This window comes from Mesoplodon densirostris, chromosome 19, assembly GCF_025265405.1.
Source record: "Mesoplodon densirostris isolate mMesDen1 chromosome 19, mMesDen1 primary haplotype, whole genome shotgun sequence".
Lineage (NCBI taxonomy): Eukaryota > Metazoa > Chordata > Mammalia > Artiodactyla > Ziphiidae > Mesoplodon > Mesoplodon densirostris.
The window spans coordinates 47,567,744-47,587,818 of record NC_082679.1 but is presented as its reverse complement, the minus strand read 5'-3'; the positions used below and the strand labels follow the sequence as shown (position 1 = coordinate 47,587,818).

Below are 20,075 nucleotides of genomic sequence, written 5' to 3'. Positions count from 1 at the left end.
CATGAATGCGTCTGTTGCACGCATATACATGGAAGCTCCATGAGGGAAGGAGTTCATCTTTTTCTCTGCTAGAGCCCCAGCACCAGCAGCCCCTTGCCTGATACATAGCAGTATACATATATTTGGTAAATGAATGAATGAGCGAGTGAATGAATGCATGAATGGATCTGCATGCATGCTTGTACAGAACACAGTGATCCTTTGCCAGGGCAAACATCAGAATCACCTGGAGAGCCTAAGAAATACAGAATCTTAGATTCCACCTCATCTTTCCTGAATGAGTCTCTAGGGACAGGGCTTAGGAATATGGGATTTCAAAAGACTCTGCCCAACACATTCCCTCCTCAAAATGATTCTGAGGCCTATCCCTGGTTAAGAACACATGGCTCACAGCTCCATTCCTGATTGAAGGCATGTTTCCTGAGTGCTGTTCCAGGATCTGCCAAGTGAGTGAGCAGGAAAGTTTGAGCAGGTCCTGGGCCCTGTCCTCAGGTACCCCCTCTCTTTAGGGGAGTCAGATATACAGGAATGAAACTGGCAAAGGAAAAGACAACATAGTCAACATATTTAAAAGTGTTTATTTTGCATAGTGATTGCAAAGGACTCCAAATAAAGATCAAGAAAGTCACACAGGAAAGTGTCAGGGAAGTAGCAAGTCCAGACAAAGAGTCAGACATCAAGAAAGGTGTAGATGACACTGCATGTCTGTGACCTTGCTATCTTTATCTTCTTCCCTCATCAAAAATTTTGGGCGAGGCAAGCTAGGGGGAAGGTGATGCCAAGAGCCCTCTTCCAAGAAACTGGATCCCTGTCCAGCAGAGCAGAGGGGGACATCCAGGCAGCAGCTGCCAGTCTGGTTCTAGACAGGTGGGGGCAGCAGAGAGCCAGATCCCAAGAACCAGTGAAGGAGGCCTTTCTCTCAGGGACAGGCTAAGGCAGGCCCCTCCAGAAGACATTAGACCAAGAGCCTGGACTGATAGGACAGATCATGGGCAAGACAGGGCCTGCTGGCCCAGGCACAACTGCCAGAGACTGACAGGAAGGAACAGTCCCCAGGTGCTGCCCCAGGAGGCTGACTGGGCCTGAGGTCCTAGGGTGACTCTGGCAGGGCCTAAAGGGGCACCTACCCTTAAGGGAGGAAGAAGGACTGCCAGATCCATCAAGATACACAATAAAATTTCTCACTCCAGTCCTGTCCTTCAAGCTGACAATACAATCTCTGGAGGGTTCCTTTGCAAATGCTGACTCAGAATCCTCTGATGTCTGGTGATTTAAGCAACATCAGCTGGTTTGACCCAGTTCTCTGTTTTGCAGAACTTCCTCTTGGTGTATTTTATCCAAGCAACTCTAAGCACCTTCTTCAGTTCATTTTCTGTTCATTTCACGTGCATGCTCAGGACCAGGAAGAAAATTAGAAACGAAAAGTCCTAGCCCTTTGCAAGAGTCACACTGAGAGGAAAGGGCATATAGAGTCTGTCTTTTGGTCAGACTCTAGCAGAACCTCTCCTGGACCCAACTCTCCCAGATCCAAGCCACACCCCATGTCTCTGTGGCGTGAAAAGTCTGTGGAGGAAAAGGACCTGAGACGGGCCCATATCTGGGCACATCTACCCATGGGCAGGCACATTTCCCTAGATCCATTGGCTGACTCAGGAAAAGCAGACTTTGGCTCCCCTGGTTGTTGGGGAGGGGACAGGGAGGAGGACAGGAAAGCACAGGCCTGGGAATCAGTGAGAACTGAGCTCAAGTCCTGGCCCTGCTGATTGTTAGCCATGGCCCAACTGCAGTGCACACAAGGGGATGCCCTGAGCAGCACCGGGCCCAGGGAATCTGGGGCAGGGGTCAGAGAGAGGCTATTACTGATACAGAGTCTTAAACTGAGGTTCTTAATCCAGGGAGGTTACACCAGAGTCACCTGGGAAGCTTTTTCAAAAGACTGATACCCCCTCCCTGCCTCTGTCTACCCCAAGAATATGCAGAATTCAATAGATAGCATCCTTTTTAAAAAATTATTATTGTGGTAAAACATATATAACTTACAATTGTCTGTCTTAACCATTTCTAAGTGTATAATTTAGTGGCATTAGCTCAAGATGTCGTACAACCATCACCACTATCTATTTCCAAAAACTTTCATCGCCCCCAAACAAGCAGTCTTATTTTGAGCAAAATCTCTAAGGTGGTCCTGCGATGCTCCCACAGATGGAGCCACGGACCTAAAACACCAAGCCTGGAAGGACGTGCAAAGCTCTCCTCCAGCTCACCCAGTTTGCCAGCACAACTTGAGCCTGAATCTGCTCCATCCCACTCTTCCTGCGTCTCATTTGGCTTTACTGTAGACGCCTGCAACCTCTCTTTCACGAGGCAAACCCTGTCCACTAGCCCGACCTGGCTCAACCGACCACCCTGCCAACCAGAGGATGAACGAAATGAACTGAGCTTCTGAGGGAGGGTGTTAACTCTGCTGCCTCATGTGTGAAATGTGCCCAAAGAAGGGCAGTGGCGAGGACAGAGCCAACAGCGTGGGTGGGAGAAGCCAGGATGCCAGAGGATAACAGAAATGCCTGTATGTATGTGTGTGAAGAAACCACCCGCTACTGAGGCCCCCTCTCTAAGTGTGGAATCCACAGTAGTCCACATCCACTCCAGCCTGCATAGAGGTGTCTGACTGGAGGTCATTATCTGTTCCTGTCCACACGCGGGAAAAATGAGGAGGCACCTAGCCCATAAACACGCGAATTTTCCTAGGTCCCAGACACAGTGGGGCTGGAAGAATAACAGGGTTGAGCTGCTGACACAACAGTGGCAGCTCTTAATGGTGGTGCCTTGTCCCAAGTTGCTCTAGCCTATGGGAGGCACTAGGAGGCTTAAAGTCCAGAGGTGGAAGTGGGAATGGAGAATGAAAACGAAATCAAAGGAGCTAAGGGGAGCAGCAAGGAGAAAGCTGGTGAACTGCGAGAGGAAAGTAAAAGGTGCGTGTGGTATGGCAGAAAATGTCACTCCCACATGTACTGGCAGCTCACAACACTGGTGGCAAACCTGACCCTAAGGCCTCATAAACATGGCCACCAGAATCACCAAGGGAAGGAGATCAGAGGAGACTAACTTCAGCTTACCTTGTATGGCCCTGGCCTGGCATGCTCTCATGCTGATGGTGGACTCTATCAGTGTGCAGGGCACCCACTGATGCTCTCATCAAGCCCCCGCGGAGAGGCCAATCCCCTACATCCTGACACACACAGCCACTGAGCCTGCCCACCACCCACAGGTAGCCTGGCATATGCTCTCATGATCTTCTCAGAAGGGAGAGAGGCAATACAGAGGTGGCTCTAAATGAGTCCTCAGGACCCCTGGCTCTCTACTGACATGTCCCTAGCCCTGGGCTTTTAAGGAGCTCCAAGGCTACTGCAGGCTGGCTCAGGGGTTTCTGAACATGGCTATATGTCAAAATCCCTGGAAAGCCTTTGAAAAAATTTCCAGACTCCAGGTGGAGTGACTGATTCTCTAAATCTGGGGGAAGGGTAGGGGAGGTGTTCCAGGCAACTCTAGTTCATAGGCATGTTTAAGGACCTCTGCTTTCACTCATGCAGGACTTACCTTCTCAATCTTGTCAGGATCTGATAGCAGGGCAGCTCCCATTCCTCCCTAAGGAAAAACACACAGAGGGGCTCTTACAGCTGGAGGAGGGTGGCTCCTCCCTGTGGTATGGCAACCTGGCAGTACCCCAGCACTTGCCTCCTAGGAACCAAGGTCCACTGGCAATCGCCTGTGCCCACAACATCAGGGATCAGTTTGATGAATTCTAAAAGCCAGCACCCTGATCCCCTTAACAAGACCCACAGATCTATCTAGAAGTGGGTTCTAAAAAATCATTTTTCAGGACTGCCCATTTCCTACCCAGGGCCTCAGTGACTTAATAAACTAAACCCCACCATCTGCCAAGCCCTTAAAAAAACAATGGGTCATTCTTCCTTTGAATGCAACTTCTTCCTATCCTACCGTCACTTGCTTGGATACCACCTCACCAGCAAAGCCACTCAGAGGCACACAACCTCCAAACCTTGTCCAGGCCCTGATCCCCTGCCAGCAACAATGGCCGGCCCAGTCTTGAGCACCCAGACCAATGTCAAACTCTAACAAAAGCCCTAGCTAACGGAATCAACAACCCCTGGAGTCACTGAAATCTCAGCATTAACACCAGGGGCTGTCTCTTAACGGTGTGATTACTGGTGATTTTATTGTTCTTTTTTGTACTTTTCTATATTATCCAAGTCCTGGGCAATGGTATGAATTACTTTAATAAGTGGAGGAGGGGAGAATGTTAAAAGTCTGAACCCATTAAGAGTGAGGTGAAGGGGAGAAAAACAAATCCAATAAATATATGCTGTCAAGTATATAGACTACGTACTAATGAATGCTCAAGGAATGTGCTCAGAGGGTTTAAATTCAGTTATACAGTTTAATTTCATGTTTAAGAACTACACATTAGAACCAGAGAGAGCCAGCGCAGACTGAGCCTACATTTCAGAGGAGAACTAAAAGAACAGAGCTACTAGCCCTGGACTACCTCCAGATACAAACCTTACAGGCCTTCAGGAAGCCCTGGCCATTCACCCTGACTCCGTCTGTCCTTCACCTAACACATGATCCGGCCCTTCCTTGCTGAATCACAGGATCTAAAATCCAGTCTCACTGCCCCTTCGACAACAATGGCTTTTCCAATTGGTATTTCCTTCCTTCCTCCCTTTCTATTTAACTTCTTAACTCGCTTTTTAGAATAGGCAACATATTAAAAATCTTAAAGGTTCAAAAGGATAAAGAGTAAGAACTCTCCCTCCTTAGAAGGAGGGAAAACTATTCAATTAATTTTTTTAATATGACTTCAGTTTTTGAACCATGAGAAGAGAGCAGATATTCAGCTGGCAGGTACTGGTACGGCACGCTGGGAGGTATCTGTTCTGACTGGTCAGTGCCTGTGCTATGACTGTTGTTAATTATTTTGAATGGTACCCCTGCAAGGGGAATTTATTCCCTATGCAAAACCAAATAAAAGCTTAGTTTCCTTCCCCAGGGGAAACCAGTGTCACCAGTTTCTCGTGTGTCTTTCCAAATATATTATATAAAAAGAAAAGTAAATATATATTTTCATTCCCCATCCCCCATATATAAATGGTGATACACCCTATACAATTCTGCTCCTTGCTTTTTTCACTCCACGATCTCAGGGAGAGTATTCCAACAATTTCAACTCCAACTCTGCTCCGTACATAACTCAGGCACACAAAGGAGTAATGAGAAGGTAGCAAAACAGAGCCTGATGTTTTCAACTCCGCATAGACAGTTTCAAACCTCCACGATTCCTTGAAGCAGCTGTCCACAAGGCCCTCTGGTTTTCAAGCATCCAAAGGGCCTTTCCCTCAGGCAGCCTTCAGCCTCCTGGCCTAAATCAAAGGTCCGCAGGCCAAGTAACTCCTGAGAGCAGAGTGGCTAACTCTGGGCAGTGGGCTATGGGGACATCTGTTATGTCTACACTGCAGACCCTCGCACCCTGTGATAAGGTTCCCAGGGGCGGCCCTGCAGGAATCCCCCTGGTGCCTCACACTCAGCCAACCCCAAGCTGTCCTTGTTATCCGCTCCAAACATCCTCTTCCTCCAGCAGTCCTGATGACACTGAAGACCTACCGTCTTCCTGGCTGCCAGTCTTTCCTCCCTCTACCCCCACCACTCACCCTGCCTCCCACTCCCAGTCCAATCATTTGCCAGCCAAGTGCTATCAAATTCTGCTCCAATTTGGCTTCTCTTGTCTCCATCCCTGGTCTCTCCTATGGACCCAAAACACTCATCTCCGACATCTGTATCCTGACCTCTGGCCCTTTTCCACTTGAATCCACTAGACACAAGGCTTTCAGATTAGTATTTCTATTTACAGAATATATTTGGAAAGACACACAAGAAACTAGTAACATTGGTTTCTCCTGGGGGGAAGAAACTAAGTTTCTGATCACAAGCCTTCTCTGTTCAAAAAAGATCAGAGGTATCTAAGATCAAAGTTCAGCTAATCTGGGCCCAACCAAGATTTTCAACCCTGTGTTCCTCTGCTTCCTCTTCACTACCCACTTCCCAACCCCCTGCCTCTGCTTCACATTGGCCTCTGGGTCCCTGCTTGTGTCACTCCCTCTGCCTGCAGAGTCCCAAACCTCCTCATCAAGGACTACATTTCCCCACAGGATCCTGAGTTTAAGGGCTGCCCTTCTGCTGCTTTCTCTGAGCTTCCATAGCAGTCCTGTCTGGTCTCTTCTGATATGACATGGGGACACATGTATTGCATCCCCTATTTTTATTCGTGAAAAAACAAAGCCCTGTTCACATTATTCTTTCTTTTAACATTTACATCATTTTTTTTATTACTTGGGCACGAGTGCTGTGTGTGTGTGTGTGTGTGTGTGTATTTATTGACGTATATATGTATATGTTTGGGTGCACATTTAAAATTTTTCCTGAACCATTTGAGGGTAATTACATATATCATAGCCCTTGGCCCCTAAATATTTCAGTGTGTATTTTCTAAGAATATGGATATTCTTACATAACCACAGAAGTTATCAACTTCATATATTTTCACTGATACAGTATGTTTAGCTAACCTACCATGGTCTATATTGCAATTTTGCCAGTTGATCTAATAATATCCTTTTGAGCATTTTTCCCGTTAGTACAGGATCTAGTCCAGACTCAGGTACTGTACTTAGTCGTCACCTCTTGTCAGTCTCCTTTAATCTGCACCCTATATTTGTGAAGAGTATAACGAAATCAGTTTACCTTGGTGGAATACTCTTTAGGACAGCCCATGTTGACGTCGATACCAGCCACATCATTTTCTCTGGAAAAACATGAAGGAGGAAAGGTAATAAATATTCAACTTGAGGGTAGGACATAAAGTCAAAGGTATGCGTCTGTGCTCATGAAATTCTTAATGTTCCCTGGCCCTCTAAAACACACCAACCCTCAGAGACAGAAGCTGAAAAATCCTGTCTCTAAAATGTGCAACCGCCTCTCCTCCTGGGCAGAGCTAAAGAGGAAGAACATAACGTGCTCACACATGTAGGAAGGACTAGTTGTAGAGGATTTTGCTAGTTCTGAGTTGTGTCAGATAACTCGAATATTGAATGACAGCCACACTGCACGCCATCCCAGAGTTCCAGTTCTAACTGGGTAGTGAAAGCCATAATACACAAAAGTGACATAAGCACAAGAGCCCTTTCCCAGAGCACTGGTTCTAGAGGAAGTGGAGGACGGTCTTTGCATGCTAGGCTGCACAGCTGGCTTCTTCCAAACAAGTCTCAGATGTAGAAAGGACCCTTTCCTCATCATCTGCTACATACACAGTTACCAGTGTGTGACCAGCAGCAACTACTGCCCGAGTTCCTTCTCACCCTTGTTGTAATTAATAACAATAGCTAACAACTTACTAAACACTCACTACATGCCACGTACTGCAAAGACATTTACATGCATCATTTCATTTGCCTTTCCCTATAATGCCAGAGGGAGGTGGTACTATTGGTATCATTTTACACATGAGGAAACTAAGTTCTCAGTGAGGTTAAGTAACTTACCTAAGGTCACATAGGCAGCAGGTAGCAAGGCCAGAATTCCAACCCAGGTCTAAGTCTAAAGCCATTAAGGTCATTAACCACATTACTCTCCTGCCTTCATTAATTTAGGAAACAGTACGTCTTACCTACACTTCATGAGATTTAAAACCTCAGAGTTCACAGTCATGAGAGTCTCTGCAAAGGAAATCTCACAAATAAACGCTAAAAAATAGGCTCCCACCCAGAGGTTCTCTGGGGTCCAGACACAGTGCATTCACGTGAGTCCCAGGGCAGCCCTTCGACACAACAAATAGAGAAGGGAACCTGAGCCTTTTAACCTGGAAACAGAAAGCAGTGGACTAGGAAGCAGGAGGGTGGTCACCTCCAAAGTCCCCAGGAACAGTAAGACCTCACAGCCCACAAGAGAGGCAAAGACAGTACCAAACGTGGAAGAACTTACACAAGCCTGGCCACAGCAAGAGCTCGCTCTGCGTCTGAAGTCCCCTGGGAACACAAGAGGCTATATCAACCACTGCCCTGATACAGGTCCATATGCATAGACAAACACACTCAGGCACGCCATGCACACACAGACACACACACACATCAGCAAGTAAAGTCCAGCTGGCATTCTCTCAAACAGCTAGCCTATGGGACTAGCTCACTGTTGGAGGCCAAAAGTGGACCTGGAAGGCTGAGAAAATGTCATCAATGCTGGAAATACTTTCAAACATACAAAAAAGTTGGAAAAATTTTATAGTGAACATTCATATACCCACCACTTAGATTCTACAATGAACATTTTGCTATATTTGCTTTATCATAAGGCTACTCATTGTTATCAATTTTTTACAAACCTAAACATCATTCAGGAAGTATTTCTGAAAAAATGCCGAGAAATGCCCAAAGCGAGAGAAGAGAACTAGAGAATCACTACAATTCTAACACAAATCTTAACTACTCTTCAAGAAACTTAATTTCTTTTTATGAGAAATATATACAGATTACACAAAACAAAGACCATGATCTGAACAACCAATGCTAAGGAATAAAAATATATAAGTCATGCCAAATAGACAGTCCCTACAATGAAGGAAATTAAATTAAATTAAATTAAATTTGAGACTGGAAGCACGTAACAGACTGCTAATAGCTTAAACCATCTCCAACAGTGTAATCGCTCATGAGCAGATCTCTGAAAACCGTTTAAAGCAGGGTCTTCAGGAAGACTGAAGACCACTGTGCAATGGAGCCCAGGCGTGTAACACTGGCCCGGCACAAGGCACGAGACGGGACGTTTGCTCGGTCCCGGGATATGGTACCATCTGGAAGACGACCCTGCTCTGCTCTCTTTCGCAGGTGCGGAAGACTACTCGGTCGTCGGGAGCAACAAAGTCGACTGTGCTGAGCGCCTCTGCAAGAAAAGACATACAGGGCCACTCAGTGAAGAAGCAGGTTCAACCTCGCCTAACCCCTAGAAGAAAACACAACAAAAATATCACCTTGAAGGGAAAAATGGGATGCCAAAAGTACACTATACTTGAAAGAAATCAGGGTATACGTGGGAGACTTCTGAGGTGCTGATGATGGTCTATTCCCTGACCTAAGGATGGTGAGTTACATGGTCCCTTGCTTTACAGTTATTTATTAAACCGTGTGCTTGTGTTTTAGGCACTTTCTCTGCATGGTGTTTACATTTTGCACTTTTTTTTTTGAGAAAAAGATTTTTTAATGAATTATTCATTGCTTTGGATTCCTTCTTTCTGCAATGTTTATTATGGAACCCTCAAAATAACACAAGATACAATATATTGTGAATATCTTTCTCATATATAATTGAGTTTTTTCCCACATTTCCTTCACTCTATAAACCCAGAAATGACCTTTTTTAGAAGAAATTTTTCTGCTCAGCTAGAAGTGACCTCATGAATCTTTGGAATCATCTGTACTTTACATTTTTTTAAAAAAATTTTTATTGGAGTATAGTTGGTTTACAATGTTGCATTAGTTTCTGCTGTACAGCAAAGTAAATCAGTTATACATATACATATATCCACTCTTTCTTTAGATTCTTTTCCCATATAGGTCACTACAGAGTACTGAGTAGAGTTTCCTGTGCTATACAGTAGGTCCTTATTAGTTATCTATTTTATATATAGTAGTGTGTCTACGTCAATCCCAATCTCCCAATTTATCCCTCCCCCACCCCTTTCCCCCCTGGTAACCATAAGTCTGTTTTCTACATCTGTGACTCTATTTCTGTTTGGTAAATAAGTTCATTTGTATCATTTTTTTAGATTCCACATATAAGTGATATCATATGATATCATATAAGTGATAACGTATGATATTTATCTTTCTCTGTCTGACTTACTTCACTTAGTATGACAATCTCTTGGCCCACCCATGTTGCTGCAAATGACATTTTGCAATTTTTTTTTTTTTTTTTTTGCAGTACGCAGGCCTCTCACTGCTGTGGCCTCTCCCGTTGCAGAGCACAGGCTCTGGACGCACAGGCTCAGCAGCCATGGCTCATGGGCCCAGCCGCTCCGCGACATGTGGGATCTTCCCGGACCGGGGCACGAACCCGCGTCCCCTGCATCGGCAGGCGGACTCTCAACCACTGCGCCACCAGGGAAGCCCTGCAATGTTTTTAACGTTGAAAAAAAAGATGTACAAAGATAAGAGGAACCTTATCTTTGCTTCAGATTTTGCCCAGATTTTCCCAGAAGATGTCACTCTGAAGTTCAGCAAAGTTGCTGTTCTTAATTACTTATCTATCATGTGCTAGGTACTGTGAGTGGAGATTTACGATATTACAGTCAATCCTCATTATTTGCAGTTGTGTATTTGCAAATTTGCCTGCTTGTTAAATTTATTTGTAACCCCCAAATCAACACGTGTGGTGTTTTCGTGGTCATTCACAGACTGCAAAAAATTTCTGTCACCGGGCTTCCCTGGTGGCGCAGTGGTTGAGAGTCCGCCTGCCGGTGCAGGGGACACGGGTTCGTGCCCCGGTCTGGGAGGATCCCACATGCCGCGGAGCGGCTAGGCCCCTGAGCCATGGCCGCTGAGCCTGCGCGTCCGGAGTCTGTGCTCCACAGCGGGAGAGGCCACAGCAGTGAGAGGCCCGCGTACCAAAAAAAAAAAAAAAAAATTTCTGTCACCAATGCACACATTCCCAGCTGAGGTCAAACAAGGCAACAGTCTGCCTTCTTGTTTCAGCTCTCATCCTGCAAACAAGTGTCTTTATGGCGGTATATTTAATGCCACTTTTTTTTTTTGCATTTTTGTGCTTTTTGTTGGTGATCTCAATGTTTAAAATGGCCCCAATCGTACTGCTGAAGTGCTATCTACTGTTCCTAAGCATAAGAAAGCTGTGGTGTGCCTTATGGAGAAAATACATGTGTTAGACAAGCTTTATTCAGGCATGAAATCATAGTACTGTTGGCTGTGAGTTCGATGTTAATGAATTAACAGTATATGTTAAATAATGTGTCTTTAAACAGAAAGACACATAAAACAAGGTTATATATTGATCTGAAATACATAATGAAAGAGCGTGACCAGAGGCTTACAGGAATCTAACTCTGTATTTCCCCTAGGAGCAATGGTTCCCTACTCGCTAATTTAGTGTTCTTAGCAACTTTATAGAACATAACTATTGCAAACAACAAGAATCTCTCAGGCTCTTCATAATGAAGTTCTACAATAGGTACTAACATTATTAGCTTTCAAAGATGACTACCACATGGAAGGGTCCAATGTGGCAGATGGGAGAATATGCCTATCTTAAAGGCTATTCTGAGAAATAAATGGGATCTTTAATGCACGTAAAGCACTTCCATAAAGGGAAGCTGTTATTATCATCCCAGCAACAAACAGATTAGAAGGTTAAAAAGGTGGGGTAACGGCAGTGACATGTTGGGAGAGGTAATCGAAGTGATCACCAACAGTAGAGACTTCTCATGACTGGAAGTAAGCAGTCTGAGAGAAGAACGACAAAAACTGAGTGTGTTTATGCTGTACTTTTCTGTTTAACATCAAAATCCTGAAACCCCTGTTAAAGCACTGGCAAAATCAATTCTGACACAGTCATCTATAGGTATTGACATGGGAAAATGTCCTAATAGAAAAGTAAGTGGCAGGGACTTCCAGGGCAGTCCACTGGTTGGGACTCTGCACTTCCACTGCAGGGGGCATGGGTTCAATCCCTGGTCAGGGAACTAGGATCCCGTGTACCACGCAGTGCGGCCAAAAAAAAGAAGAGAAAAGTAAGTGGCAAAATGTGTATCATGATCCCAAGTGTGTGTGTGTATAGGGGTGAGAGTATATATAAACATGTCATTTTTTTTTTTTTTTTTTTTCGGTACGCTGGCCTCTCACTGTTGTGGCCTCTCCCGTTGTGGAGCACAAGCTCCGGATGCGCAGGCTCAGCGACCATAGCTCACGGGCCCAGCCGCTCCGCGGCATGTGGGATCTTCCCGGACCGGGGCATGAACCCGTGTCCCCTGCATCGGCAGGCGGACCCCCAACCACTGTGCCACCAGGGAAGCCCAACATGTCATATTTTTATACACACACTTTACGAAATGTGTAAAAAGTACATGTTAATTCTCCTTGTGATTACTCTTCAAGTATGGGATTATGGGGGATTTTCATAGGTTATATACATCTATAACATTGAATTTTTCATAACACAAAGAAAATATAAATCTAAAAAAATTAAAAGACAAAATTGACAAAAGTTCTAGTGAACTTATATTAAGATTTCACAAGTGTGTATACTTTTCAAAAACCTCAAACAATACTACAACTCTCATCAAAGCAGAATCAGCCTCATCAATAAAGTATAAGCAAAACCACAACTCAGCACAACCACTTCCATTTGCAAAGGTCTTACATGTCCCTTATCTTATTTGACCCTCACTCCAACCCTGTAATTTAAGTAAAGCAGGGATTATGATTTTCCTTTTACAGCTAAAGGAACTGAGGCAGAGAGGTCAAGTGACTTGCCCAAGGTCACAGTTAGCAAGTGGCAGAGCCAGGATCAGTGCCGCAGCCATCCTGACCCCAAAGGTCCCTCCTGTACTATGAAACCTGGTGATTTATATGCCAGCAAGCCTGTGGGTAGAAGGCATTCTCAGCCTGTTTCACATCTGGCTATTTGTCATGGTCTCTGGAGAGCAGTGACTACCCTCAAGAGAGCATGTGGGGTCTTCCCTGGTGGCGCAGTGGTTAAGAATCCGCCTGCCAATGCAGGGGACATGGGTTCGTGCCCTGGTCCGGGAAGATCCCACATGCCGCGGAGCAACTAAGCCCGTGTGCCACAACTACTGAGCCCGCGTGCTGCAACTACTGAAGCCGGTGCGCCTAGAGCCTGTGCTCTGCAACAAGAGAAGCCACCGCAATGAGAAGCCTGCACGCTGCAACGAAGAGTAGCCCCCACTCGCTGCAACTAGAGGAAGCCCACGCGCAGCAATGAAGACCCAATGCAGCCAAAAATTAATTAATTAATTAATTAATTAAAAATTGGCTTATAATCAATGTATCTTTAAAAAAAAGAGAGCATGTGATCCACAAAATTACACAGGCAAGGAGCACCCTGGAGGTAACTGATACCCAGGCAAGGGCAGTGGTAGCACAGTTTGGGCATGACCAGGCATACACACAATCCTGGGACCACAGCTGCACTCACCATTGACAACTCTCTTGCACTGAAGCATCTTGAGGTCAATCAGCTCCTGCAGAGGAATCAGAAGGTACATGTCAGTCCTGGACACACAGGTCCTGGGCATAGTGGGGAAGACCTTCATCACACACCTGATGGGGGCTACTTGGCCTGTCACCCTACTATCAGCATCAAATCATGGCTTTGGGGACACGTAGTGCTGTCCTCCCCAACCAAGCATGGCAAGCATGGGCCCCTCCATCAGCTGCTCTTCCCAGGGACCTTGCAGAGTCTCGGGCCTAGAAGGGTTGAGCCACTCAGGGAATCAGAGATCAGACAATAGCGTAGGATGTGGACACCTGGACTTTTCTCACCTACTGGTCTCAGCTCCAGTCTATCCCCTCAAAGAACCTCCCACCTCATCCATATGCAAACGGAAAGGTGAAGGGCTCCCAGGAAACGTCCAAGGACAAAAGTGGGGCCAGTGAACAGAAGCACAGGGAGGAAGATTTGAGATTGACACAGGAAAGAAAAGTCTAAAACCCCTATTCAACCTGGGTCACACTTGTGGAAATGAAAGGGGTGAGCTCCTCAGCTCTGGAGATATTCAAAGACTAAGGAAAGAAAGGAAAAAGGGAGTTCTTCAAAACCAGGATCATAAAAAACAAAAGGAAATTTAAGTTTCCTAAAGGGTTGACATTCTCTACCTCTTGGTGGGAGACAAGGCTGCTCTGCTTTGTTCAGTGATCATTTCAATAGATGTGGAGGACAGATCTGAAGAGCCAGGAACCTGTCACACTGCCCAGAAACTCCTGCCCAGGGGTTCTGGGAGACCAGAAGAAGATAGAAAGAAACTCTCAGCCCTGGAACTCATTGCCATACTGACTCCCTATAAGCCTCAGCAAGTCACAACCCCAGTCGGGTGAGCACAATGGCCTTTGCTCCCTCATGGGAGCATTTAGGGCTAAAGTGGCCAAAGGTGTCCTATGGCATCCATGGGGCTCCCCCCAGCATATCCACCATCCAGGTTAATACGTGCTTTATGGGACTTCCCTGGTGGCGCAGTGGTTAAGACTCCAAGCTCCCAATGCAGGGGGCCCGGCAAGCCACAGCTAAGGAGCCCGCCTGCCACAACTAAGACCTGGCTCAACCAAATAAATAAATAAATAATATGTATTTTTAAAAAGAATTTTAAAAAAAACATGCTCTGGGTATTTCTGTGGCTATTCTCTCTATGCTGCATCCAGGTCATCAAGTATCTGACGCTCACCAGGCCTGACCACACAAATCACCACCACCAAGCAGTATGGATGCACGGTTAGCATCCAAGCCCCAAGAATCAGTGTGGTGTCCCAAGGGATGGACAGACCCCAACACAGAGCCCCTGTAGGCAGTGATCCTGGTTGCAGGGGCAGGCAAGAAGGCAGGTGGACAAGTGGGCAGCACTGAGTGGCCTGTGCTTATAAAAAGAAGGTTTGCAGCCAGGCTGAGCTTTGGCTAAGAACAAGTAGGAGAAAGTGAGGCAAAACCTTGCTGGGCCCCCACCCCTGCCAGCAGTAACTTGTCCTCCTCAGGATTCCTCAAACCCCCTGCCCAGTCTACCTTCACAGCCTGACCACTTCCTCTTTGTATGCTAGTTACAGATGCACCTGTCGTACCTTTACCATTAGACAACAAACGCCCTGAGGAAGGTTCTCACTTCACACAAAAGTGGGCTTTGAGGACGCTGACCAGGTCCTCCTCAGGGCCCCAAGAGGAGGAGTTGAGGCAAAATGGCCCTTGAATGGTCTTACTTTCTTTTCTGTCTCCCCACTACACCGAAAGAGCCTTTGGGACCTGGACACAGTCTCATTCATCTTTGCATCACTAGCACCTAGCACGTTGCTAGTGCTCACTGAACATCTGCTGGAGCCACTTCAATGCCTTACGTGCAAGCAGATGCTCACCTGGTTGTTAAGTGGAGAAATTAATTTAAATTGTCATCAATAAAACCACACGTGTGCCTGCTCACCCACACACCAACAGTATTGTTTACCAATTTTATTCATTTTAGTTAGCTCTTTGGTTATAGAGTAGAACCTCATAGGTTTTTTTCCACTGCATTTCCTTAATTGGTGAAAACAAACATTGTTTTTCCATGTGGTAGAGTGTATCATCCATGCATCTTCCTACCAAACTGCCTTTTACATCTATACAAGTTGTGCAGAAAAAAAACTATCTTTTGTCAAATTGGATGTTATTTTTCTGTCTCAATTATCACAAATATTTTTCCTTTATCAATATCACTTCCTCAATTTTTATCATACGTATTTTATTTCTATAGAAGAGACAACTCCAATTTTGCCACAAACAATGCCTTCTAGTTCCCAAATCTATCTCCATCATAGTTAAGAATATAATTATAGGGCTCCCCTGGTGGCACAGTGGTTACGAATCCACCTGCCAATGCAGGAGACATGGGTTTGAGCCCTGGTCCAGGAAGATCCCACATGCCGCGGAGCAACTAAGCCTGTGTGCCACAACTACTGAGCCTGTGCTCTAGAGCCCACGAGCCACAACTACTGAACCATGTGCCACAACTACTGCAGCCCACGTGCCTAGAGCCCATGCTCCACAACAAGAGAAGCCACAGCAATAACCCCACACACCACAATGAAGACTAGCCCCTGCTCGCCACAACTAGAGAAAAGCCCGTGTGCAGCAACGAAGACCCAATGCAGCCAAAAATAAATAAATAAATAAATAAATAAATTTATTTAAGAAAAAGAATATAACTTTGATTGGTTTTTCTCTTCCTTTTAAAACTAATTTGCTTTTTAACTTATCTGCTAAGTCACTTTTTATTCATATGGCTACCCAATGTTTGAACAGCATTTAATTTTTTTTTTTTTTTTTTTTCTTTTTGCGGTATGCGGGCCTCTCACTGTTGTGGCCTCTCCCGTTGCGGAGCACAGGCTCCGGATGCGCAGGCCCAGCGGCCATGGCTCACGGGCCCAGCCGCTCCGCGGCATATGGGATCCTCCCAGACCGGGGCACGAACCCGTATCCCCTGCATCGGCAGGCGGACTCTTAACCACTGCGCCACCAGGGAGGCCCACAGCATTTAATTTTAAAGTGCCTTATTATATATGGGCTTATTCTTGTCTGTCACATGTTGTGTTCCTAATACATCCTGCTACCTTCATCTCCGCCATTCCACTTGGCTTGCTTTCTCTATCTGAGCTGATCTTGCTTATCACCACTGTCTCTCCATGCTACCTTTCCATCCCCATCTCTGGCCTATCTTCATAGTCTTTTAACCTCCAGTTTGGTTAAAGAATCTTTGGTATATCTCTGTTTTCAGAAACACAAATAAACTCAGATTGACAAACTGTGTGATTGCCCACTCAAAAAAAAGAAAATCACTGCCAAAATGAATAATTGGAGGTCCAGAAGGAGAGAAGGGATAGAATAAATATTTGAAGAAATAATGGCAGAAAAATTCCCAAATTTGATGAAAAACATTAATCTACACATCCAAGAAGCTCAACAAACTCCAAGTAGAATAAACTTAAAAGAGATCCACACTTAGACACATCACAATCAAACAGCTGAAAATCAAAGACAAAGAGATAATCTTGAAAGCAGCAAGAAAGAAGTGACTTACCATGTACAAGGGATTCTCAATAAGACTAACAACTGATTTTTCATGAAAAACAATGACAGCCAGAAACCAAGGAGGTGAAAGACTTGTACACTAAAAACTATAAAATATTGTTTAAAGAAATTAAAGGAGATTTAAATAAATGAAAAGATATATCCGGACTTCCCCGGTGGTCCAGTGGTTAAGACTCCACGCTCCCAATGCAGGGGGCCCAGGTTCGATCCCTAGTCAGGGAACTAGATCCTGCATGTCACAACTAAAGATCCTGCATGCCACAACTAAATATCCCGCATGCCGCAACGAAGATCCCCTGTGCCGCACTAAGACCTGGCACAGCCAACTACATAAATAAATAAATATATTTTTTAAAAAGATATATCATGTTCAACGACTGGAAGATTTAATATTGTTAAGATAGCAATATTCCCCAAACTGATCTGTAGATTCAACACAAACCCCATCAGAATCCTAGCTGCCATTTTTGCAAAAATTGACAAGATGATCCTAAAATTCATATGGAACCTAGAATAGACAAAACAATCTTGAAATAGAAGAATAAAGTTGGAGGATTCACACTTCCTAATCTCAAAACCCACTAGCAAACTATAATAATCAAGATGTATGGTACTGGCATAAGGATAGACACATAGACCAATGGAATAGATTTGAGAGTCCAGATACAAACCAAAACATCTATGACCAACTGATTTTTGACAAGAGTATCAAGACAATTTATTGGGGAAAGAACTGTCTTTTTAACAGGTGCTGGGACAACTGGATATCCACATGCAAGAAAATGAATTTTGATCCCTACCTCATAACGTTCACAAAAATTAACTCAAAAAAAAATTAACTCAAAATGCATCCAAGGGCTTCCCTGGTGGCGCAGTGGTTGGGAGTCCACCTGCCAATGCAGGTTTGTGCCCCGGTATGGGAGGATCCCACATGCTGTGGAGCGGCTGGGCCCGTGAGCCGTGGCCGCTGAGCCTGCACGTCCGGAGCCTGTGCTCCGCAACGGGAGAGGCCATGGCAGTGAGAGGCCCGCGAAACGCAAAAAAAAAAAAAAAAAAAAAAAATGCATCCAAGACTTAAGTGTAAGAGCCAAAACTATAAAATTCATAGAAGAAAACCTAAGTATAAATCTTTGTGGCTTTAGATTAAGCAATAATTTCTTAGAGATGATACCAAAAGCATAAACAACAAAGGAAAAAATTAGGTAAATTGGACTTCATTAAAATTAAAAATTTTTGTGCATCAAAGGATACTATCAATAAATTGAATCAGGGACTTCCCTGGTGGTGCAGTGGTTGAGAATCCACCTGCCAACAAAGGGGACATGGGTTTGATCCCTGGTCCGGGGAGATCCCACATGCCACAGAACTGCTGAGCACGCGCACCACAACTGCTGAGGCCCATGCACCTAGAGCCCATGCTCCACAACAAGAGAAGCTGCCGTGGTGGGAGGCCCACACACTGCAACGAAGAACCAATGCAACCACACACACACACACACACACACACACACACACACACAAAGTGAATCAACTATACTTGAATAAATTTTTTAAAAATAAAAAATAAAAATAAAGTCTCTAAAAAAAATAATAAAGTTGAAAAGACGATCCACAGAATGGGAGAAAATATTTGCAAATCATATATCGGATAAAGGTCTAGTATCCAGAATATATAAAGAACTCTTACAACTCTTAGAATAAAAAGACAAATAACTCAATTTAAAAATAGGCATAGCATAAAAAGAAACGAAATTGAGTTATCTGTAGTGAGGTGGATGGACCTAGAGTCTGTCATACAGAGTGAAGTCAGAGAAAGAAAAACAAATTCCATGTGCTAACACATATATATGGAATCTAAAAAAAAAATGGTCTGATGAACCTAGGGGCAGGACAGGAATAAAGACGCAGACATAGAGAATGGACTTGAGGACACAGGGAGGGGGAAGGGTAAGCTGGGAAGAAGTGAGAGAGTAGCATTGACATATATTATATATATACACTACCAAATGTAAAATAGCTAGCTAGTGGGAAGCAGCTGCATAGCACAGGGAGATCAGCTTGGTGCTTTGTGACCACCTACAGAGTTGGGATAGGGAAGGTGGGAGGGAGGTGCAAGAGGGAGGGGATATGGGGATATATGTATACATATAGTTGATTCACTTTGTTATACAGCAGAAACTAACACACCACTGTAAAGCAATTATACTCCAATAAAGATATTTAAAAATAAATAAATTAAAATGGGCATAGGATATGAATAGACATTTCTCCAAAGAAGATATATAAATGGACAATAAACATAAGAAAAGATGCTCAACATCATTATTCATTAGGAAATGCAAATCAAAACCACAGTGAGGGCTTCCCTGGTGGCGCAGTGATTGAGAGTCCGCCTGCCGATGCAGGGGACATGGGTGCGTGCCCCGATCGGAGAGGATCCCACGTGCCATGGAGCGGCTGGGCCCGTGAGCCACGGCCGCTGAGCCTGCACGTCCGGAGCCTGTGCTCCGCAACGGGAAAGGCCACAACAGTGAGAGGCTGGCGTACCTCAAAAAAAAAAAAAAAAAAAAAAAAAACCACAATGAGGGGAATTCCCTGGCAGTCCAGTGGTTAGGACTCCACGTTCTCACTGTCAAGGGCCTGGGTTCAATCCCTGGTGCAGCCAAAAAATAAAAATAAAAAATAAAACCTATCTTTAAAAAAAAACAACAACACAGTGAGATACCATTTCAGAGCTACTAGGATGGCTATAATCAAGACAGTAAGGGACTTCCTTGGCGGTCCAGTGGTTAAGACTCCGAGCTTCCACTTCAGGGGGCACAGGTTCGATCCCCGGTTGGAGAACTAAAGCTCCCACAGGTCGCACGGAACAGCCAAAAAAAAAAAAAAAAAAAAAAGGTTATCTGTTTCTTTAAAAATAAAAAGACAATAAGTGTTGGCAAGGATATGGAGAAATTGGAAATTTCATACACCACTAATGATAATGCAAAATGGTACAGATGCTTTGTAAAACAGTCAGGCAGTCCCTCAAATGTTTAAACATAGAGTTACCATATGATCCAGCAATTCCATTCTTAGGTATATACCCAAGAGAAATGAAAACATATCCACACAAAAACATGTACACACATGTTAATAGCAGCATGGTTCAT

The 20,075-nt window shown here is 44.7% G+C and overlaps 1 protein-coding gene across 2 annotated transcripts in view; it reads right to left on the bottom strand.

Annotated features, from left to right (window-relative positions):
* The window catches only part of DUS2 (dihydrouridine synthase 2), a 45,910-nt gene that overhangs the window by 11,360 nt on the left and 14,475 nt on the right, over window positions 1-20,075 (bottom strand). For both annotated transcript variants that reach the window (XM_060083619.1, XM_060083620.1), the window contains 5 exons: window positions 13,294-13,339; window positions 8,918-9,009; window positions 8,056-8,099; window positions 6,820-6,880; window positions 3,598-3,645 (listed from right to left, as the gene is read on the bottom strand). In XM_060083619.1, the coding sequence (XP_059939602.1) occupies window positions 3,598-3,645; window positions 6,820-6,880; window positions 8,056-8,099; window positions 8,918-9,009; window positions 13,294-13,339 (291 nt within the window). The remainder of the gene's footprint in view (window positions 1-3,597; window positions 3,646-6,819; window positions 6,881-8,055; window positions 8,100-8,917; window positions 9,010-13,293; window positions 13,340-20,075) is intronic.